Raw genomic sequence first — 7,628 nt, 5'->3', positions numbered from 1 at the left:
TCCCTCACACTAAGCATGCTTGTAGCGACAGTGGAGAGGAAAAACTCCCTTTGAACAGGAAGAAACCTCCAGCAGAACCAGGCTCAGTGTCAGGATAACATTTCTCTCTCAACGTCTCTGGATGGCATGAAATGTCACTGATGCTAGCTGATACGCTAAAGAGAAGTTGGCCATAAGTGACATATTAGGTAAAACTTCGCTCCACCACTGTGGTCTGTGCTACGTTGTTGACTCTACAGCCAAGCATATGATCAAGGTATGATGACCTAACACCAGCATGGCCTCCTTAATTCCTCCTTTCTTTATTTCCAGTAAATTTGTTTCACATTGAAAACTTGAATATCGCAAAAAAGGTCCTTTTAGCTTGAAAGGGGGCTTTTTAAAAAATTGTTATGAAACTATCATAAATAAATCCAATCACTCCTTTGAAAAACATCATAAATAATTCTTAACGTAGCACAAATCTGCGCTTTTAGGTAGAAAACATCAACCTGAGAAGCTTAATCACGAAGCAATGCTAATTATTTAGATTTAGCTAATGAAATCAGCTTTTTTATCTCAGGATATCTGACTTTTCTAAGTCTGCTCCTTCCAGGTTTCTGTAAACTGGTCTTCACCCGTTTGCAACACGAGGCAGCACATTATGTAATATTTAAAAGAGTCTATCACGTTTCCTGGAGCCTCCTACTGATGGTCGGAGCAAACTCACATGGCGACCAACAGGTGCTGGGCTTCCTTTACGGCGCCATGGGTGTCATATCCACTGCTTGTTGTGGTAATTGCATAGTTGTGTCCAGTGACAGGCGTTGGACAACGCTGGGTTCAGCAGGATGGATTGAAAGCTTCTCAGCGTAACGGGATAGTCTCATGCACTTTAAATGTTCACAGTAATGGAATCTACATTTGAATCTTTGTGTGTGTGCTTGTTTGCATCCAGGTCCAGGCCACAGTTGTGGGGTTCCTGGCTTCCATAGCTGCTGTAATCTTTGGCTGGCTCCCAGAGGGACAGTTCAAGCTGGGCCATGCAGTGCTGCTGTGTGCCTCCAGCGTGGCCACGGCCTTCATCGCATCTCTGCTCCTGGGTACGGTCGCCGCTATAAAGGTTTTAAATGTCTGAACAGCTTGTTTATCACACAAATCAGGTTTATGGAGGATCTGTTTTTATCTGGCCATGGTTGGTCACTGCAGTTCCTGTGCAAACATGACAAGGATTCATGTGGAATATTAGATGTCTTTTGACCCTGAAAGCGTGTGAAATATTTATGCTCATCCTGTTTGTTAGAACAACCTGTGCAGTTTAAAAAGAAACACATCTACATATGAAAAATGTCAAAAAAAAAATTTAAAAAGCTAATCGGCCATTTTAATGTTAACCTCAGATGAATCTGTCCAATAATCACCCTTTTTTTCAACATTCTTTCATGGAGTCCTCCACTGCTCTAAAATCAGATGAGTCTGTATCTAACCTGTGATTATGCAGAACTTCAAGTCGGGTTTCTGTTCTAAACGCTGTGATACCACCCTCCCCCAGCAGGGGGCAGAACTGGCATCATTCAAATTCAAAAGACTGACTTTGGTTGTTCGGCTGAAGATTCTCCAGAACATTTTATGCTTTTATGTCAAATATTAATAGAATATAATTTCAGATATTAACAGACTTTAACCTTCACAGACAGATGGTCAGACAGACGGTCAAAAAGACAGACGGTCAGACAGACAGACAGGCTTAGTTCTTAGCGTAAAGATATATCTTGTTTTCAGCTTTGATGTCAGATCTAATGGATGATCTGAATAGATCATTTGGATCAGTGATTCTCAGAGTCGGACTCTGTTTCCCAACATAGTAGAAGCAAAGGGAGTAAATCCTATCTGTTACCGTAGCGATGTCCTAATTAAGGTGACTTTTCTCCACTCATGCTGATCCGAGTGAATTATGAATAAAAATCGTCCAATAGAGACTCCAAGAAAAAAATAATAATAATTAGAGGCTGTGAAATTGCCTAGTCAAAGCCTGGAGTCAGATCAAATCAGGAGGCGGCTTCATGGGCGGTTTAGACGGGGGCATATGGGGGCCAGTGCCCCTGTAGATCATGTCCTGGCCCCTGTTATGACCCCTGTACTGAAGACATAATACTAAGATAATATAAGAAACTTTTATGATGCTATGTGGTTACTAATGGGTCCTTTGGATCTATTTCTGTTTTTTTTTTTTTTCTTTACGGATTCTGTTATACTAATTATTTTAAATAAAATAAAGTTATAGCTTCAGTGGTACTGAGATAGGATCCAAGTTTTTATCTGCTTAATGCTTTTTTCAAAACAAATAAAAAAGAAAACTCAAATTTTTACAGCTGAATTTATCAGTTTTTATTGAGTTTAATTCAGATTTTATAAAAAAATGGGTATTTTAAATTAAATTAAGTCAAAAATATGTAAAATTCCTAAATTCCGAATGTATATTGATTAATTGAATTTAATTAAATCTAATTGAATTGAAATTTCACTTCATGCAGCTCTTTTAATATATTTGAATCTCTTGCCCAGTTTTTTTATTTCATGCTTTTCTGGGCCCTGGCCCCCTCCTGGCCCCCTGGTACATTTATTTAGAACCGCCACTGGATGGCTTGACCATAAACTTTACAATGTAGCTGAAATAAAACAAATTGACAAAGAAGAATGGGTCAAAGTTCCCCTGCAGTGCTAAAGAAAAAACAAACTAATCAGAACCTGTAGTAGGATAGATTTCTGCATTTATAATGACTTAAAATGAAAAGTAGCACTTTCAATGAATAAAAAAAATTAAAATATTAGTTTTGTCTGTGTAGCCTGGTTGCAGTAATAAGTTCAGCCCGTCACTGAATGCATGAGCGTCTTATCCGTCCTTTAGTGCAGACTTCTTGGCATCACTGAGCTCAGCTTTAAATGTCTCATAAAGTCTAAACTTAGCGTTTGCTTTCCATGTTCTGATGCTGTCTTCAGGTCTCATCATGATCGGAGTTATTGTCGCATCCAGAAAAGTAGGCATCAACCCCGATAATGTGGCTACACCCATCGCCGCCAGCCTTGGAGACCTGATCACCTTGTCGCTGCTGGCGGGCATCTCCACGGGGCTCTACCAGGAGCTAGGTACCAGCCGTCGCTTCACATAACCCAACACATTATTCAGTTACTTGGTGAATAATCTCACAGTAGTGTGCAACGTTCATTTAAGCTCTCTGTGAAAGAAAAACTTCAAGAATGTTCACAAAAATGTTCATGAGTGTTATTTCTAACCAAACTCTAACTGAGCAATAATCTGCTCTCACATGTTTCTGTTTCCAACTTTAAATCCTATCTATACTTTATTCCAGAAGCTTAACTTTATTTTTCGTAATATTTATTTAAATTAAATAAAGAGAGCACATGTAGTACACAGACGAAATGATCAAAGTCGGGCTACACTGTACGAGTTTTTCATGCCGATGTAAGAATTTTTTTGAACGGGTTGAGTTTCTGCCTCATGGTGCGTCCTGCATGGTGTCGTATACAGCGGCTAACAAGGGGTGATCAGCCGCTAATGAACACCTCGCCATCAGGAATCTTAGGGTCTGGGTGAAATCAAACATGTTAGAAATTCAGTCAGTGAGGTCTTGGTGTGTAAATCCTGCTGTTGAAGCAGAGCTACGAGCCGAGTTATCAGAACCTGAGAACATCAGCAAACAAGGGAGTTGATCTCTTTTTTTTTTTTTTTTCCAGTGTCCTGTCTGGCAATGTGGCAATAAGAATAATTGCCTTGATGCAAAAAAAAGAGCCCAACAAATTTTACTTTCACCAGTGGAGCAGTATGGCTATCGCCATAGTGTTCCGCTTGATTTATGCATATAAATAGCTTTATTATAATCATGCAGGGAGTTTTACAGATTATATGGACACTGCAATGTAAGTAGAACAGGAAAGGAAAAACAGAAAAAAGGAGAAAAGATGAAAGAAAGAGGAGATAAAAAGGAGATAATGATAAAACATCTTCAGGCTGCTTCATCACCTGCAAAGAGATGGAAAAAGGACAGCACAACTAACGGACATGGAAAGAGACATACAATAAAGCAACACCTTGATGCTATCGCTGAAGTATCAGAATATGGGCTTTCTGTGTGGAAGTGAATCTCTGAGTACCTGGAACCAAGCACCTGTATTTTTGTGCATGAAAAGTTTATCCAAAGGAAAAATGCTCAATAGTGGTTGTGGAGAGCCGAAGCCGGCAGTGGGAGGTAAATAAGGATGAAAGCCTTCCTACGCCTCACCTCGCTGGGTTTTAAGGTTAGGAACTTTAACAGCGTCTTGGCTTGAGACACACCCGGCCGCCCGGAGCTACCTCGCCGCTCCCTCCTTTCCACATAAACAGACAAGCCCACAGAGCGTGGCGTAATCCCGCATCTGTCAGAAACAGGCCAGAAAATAAGTTTGCTCCCTTTAAACGCCACACTCGGCATATTTGGGATGTTTTTTGCTTAGACACACAAACACAGCTGGCGTCTGGGACTCGTTAGCACTCTGTCTACTCGGATGTTGTGTTTCTTTGTGGCTTGGAGTCCCCTGCAGTGTTGGTCGAGTAACACTGCATCACAGAAAGCACTGCGCCTCCAAAGGTATTTCTGCCTGGCTCATTATAATAAGATGGAGGGATTTTCTTTTTTTCCTAAATATTTTCTTTAGAAGATTCCTTAATTAGAAAACAGAGTCAGTGGGTGTGGTTCAAAGGAAACCGAACCCTGGGGCTTTGTGAAGGAGGTTGGTTAGACAACATTGGTGCATCATGATGATCAAGAAAAGTTAAAAAACAATCCACTGGACTTTGTTTCCAAGTTTGAAGACGTTTCGCTTCCCATCCAGGACTCAGATTTCAGCTTTCAGAAACCTACAGTTCAGCGATAGAGTTGATTCCTTCCTGCCATCAACAACCCCCCTTTCAGAGACATAGACAGGTATGGGGCATTGCAGGCTAACAAAGAAGCCAAATGACCCCCATTCCAAAGGGGGGGACCCGTTCATCCGTTTCTATTTGCATGTTTTCTAAACTAAAACCAGGCTTTGTTGGGCTGCTGGATAAAACCTGGAACTCAACGCTATTTCTGACATTTTGAATTGAAAAAGCTTCCTGGATGGAAGAGAAACGTCTTCAAACTTGGAAACAAAGTCCAGGGGATTGATTTTTTTTTTTTTTTTGGAATGACCTGGATGACTGAGAATCTTCACCAACACTTAAAGATCAAGGAACGTCACAGATTGTGTCGGTTCATGACATCACTGACCTTTGGCGTAGCAGCGTGGTCAAACTGGGCCGGTGTTAAACATCGATCTTTGCTCCTCCCATTCAGAGTATAACGACTATGCAAACCCGCTGGTGTGTGCGGCGTTCGTGGCCATGTGTCCTGTTTGGGTGTTGATTGCAAGGAAGATCCCGTCTACCAGAGAGGTCCTCTATTCTGGCTGGGAGCCAGTCATCATCGCCATGGCAATCAGCAGGTAGGACCTGTGGTCCATCTCCATCTGGCTAATCCTTTTCTATCATTCTCTCGGTAACTGAACCTTTTCTGTCTTTCAGTGTTGGGGGTCTGATTCTTGATAAGACTGTTAGTGACCCAAACTTTGCTGGGATGGCTGTTTTTACTCCTGTCATCAACGGTGAGGATAAGAGTCAAAACATGTGGTTCATATCTGAAAAGTGCTGATTTTTTCACTCCGCCTGCCCTCCTCTTTGTGTTTACCTGGAACAGGTGTAGGAGGCAACCTGGTGGCCGTTCAGGCCAGTCGAATCTCAACCTATCTCCACATGAACGGGCTGCCCATGGGAGACCCCAACCCAGCTCCCAGGAAGTGCCCCACACCGTGCACTTCCTTCTTTGATTCCAGTAAGTAATTAGGCGGCTGCAGAAGATTTTCTTTTTGCATTAAAGGATTCATGATGACCAATCAGGACGGTTCCTCAGCCGTCCTCTTCTAGATTTTATCTTTAGCATTTTTCTTCCATATCTTTACACTGAAATGTCAAAGAGCATGAAGTCATTTTTAATGTTAAAGAGAACATGCCTGAACAAAAAATCCGTCTTATTTAGGGAATAAAGATGCAAAGCTGCAGTTGGGACACCTTCTCATTCAAAGAGTTTTCTTTATTTTTAAATTGACTCTAAATTGTAGATTTACACTGAGGGCATCAAAACTATCAATTAGTGAAACATCTGAAAATATGTCTTATATTCGAGGTTCTTCTAAGAAGCCACTGTCTCTTCGATTACTGCTTCGCGGTGCGATTCACCTATAGGATTGCCATAATTTTACTAATGAAAATAAGCAGCAGTGGAATTTTTTATTTAATGTCACTACTTTTATTAAAGAGGTATTCAAAAAAGAAGCTTAAAATCCTCCATTAGCAATGGATCATTTTTGGTAAAGCATTGCTGCATGTAAAGTTAGCAAACAATGAGTAAAAAGGGCCCTATGCACACTACAGTTATATATGTCTATAATCAACCACTTGGCAGTGGCACCTAAAGGTTGTTAGTTTGTAATAAGAAATATTGGAATATATACTAAACATTGAATATCTCCTGCAGTAAATGCTTATAAAACTCTTCTGAGAGCTAAAATAGCATCAAACTCATCTTCGTTCTCCATTGCATCAAACTTTAATGATAACTCCCTAATATTTGATGACAGAATACTCAGTTCTTACAATAAAAATACAATCCACAAAAAAAGATGTTAAAAACACTTTCAAACTAAAAAAAAACAACATGCTTACTTTAGCCATATTTGTTGATCTTTATTAATACTTAATTCATTATTTTTACCAGGATTTACTCTTTAGAAAGTCACTCATATTGACTAAATTACATAAAAAAATGATCATGAAATCCATATAAACATGAAACGACTAGTCCACTGTGAGTCGCTGTGAACTCTTGCTTAGAGCCTGACATGATTAATCATTTTCCTTGTACTCATCAGCATCGTTATTCAGTCAGGGATTTGATTCTTCCCATTCAACCCTGTATTTTTGAAACCTTTTAATTCCAAAGAAGGAAACGTTAGTGAGGATTAAGTGAGTATCAGGTGTTAACATGAGTGACAATAAGCAGTGCGGATGCACATGTGACTGTGGAAGAGTTGCAAAGATCAAATTCTATTTAGTTTATGTAAATAGTGCACATTCACAACAATTCACCCCCAAGGTTCTTTACAGAGATAATTTAGTCAGATTGGTTCAAATGTTTCTTTGCTCCTCCTGGATGACAGTAGTCATTTGCTTGCAGTTGGTGAAATCCCTGACGCAGATTGTTTTGGCAGCAACGGTGGAGAGGAAAAGGAATGAGTCGATGCAATCAGCTGGTTTTCCTTAGATAGAAAACTTTGAATCAATCTGACTGGATGATCTGGTGAACTGGAAAGTGACCTGAGATGACATGATGAGAATTGGAGCTATAGAAATAAACTGAATAGAATTATCTGCTGTCAGAAGATAAATAAGTGTTGAAAATAAGCTGCCAGCTGCTGATATTGAGGCTGAAGCATTTTTCTACCAAGGCACAGATTTTTAGAGACGCACTGATCAGTATTCTTCCACCTGCTGAGTCTCTTTCTGATAGATTCAA

At 40.1% G+C, this 7,628-nt stretch overlaps 1 protein-coding gene across 1 annotated transcript in view; it reads left to right on the top strand.

Moving 5' to 3' along the window:
* LOC107085109 (solute carrier family 41 member 1-like) overlaps window positions 1-7,628 on the top strand; it is a 35,607-nt gene that overhangs the window by 24,641 nt on the left and 3,338 nt on the right. Inside the window, exons 4-8 of the mRNA XM_015375266.1 lie at window positions 938-1,082; window positions 2,980-3,126; window positions 5,355-5,502; window positions 5,582-5,661; window positions 5,754-5,888. Coding sequence (XP_015230752.1) covers window positions 938-1,082; window positions 2,980-3,126; window positions 5,355-5,502; window positions 5,582-5,661; window positions 5,754-5,888 — 655 coding nt within the window. The remainder of the gene's footprint in view (window positions 1-937; window positions 1,083-2,979; window positions 3,127-5,354; window positions 5,503-5,581; window positions 5,662-5,753; window positions 5,889-7,628) is intronic.

Source organism: Cyprinodon variegatus, unplaced genomic scaffold, assembly GCF_000732505.1.
Source record: "Cyprinodon variegatus isolate N-32 unplaced genomic scaffold, C_variegatus-1.0 Scaffold116, whole genome shotgun sequence".
Classification (NCBI taxonomy): Eukaryota; Metazoa; Chordata; class Actinopteri; order Cyprinodontiformes; family Cyprinodontidae; genus Cyprinodon; species Cyprinodon variegatus.
This window is presented reverse-complemented; position numbering and strand designations above follow the sequence as displayed.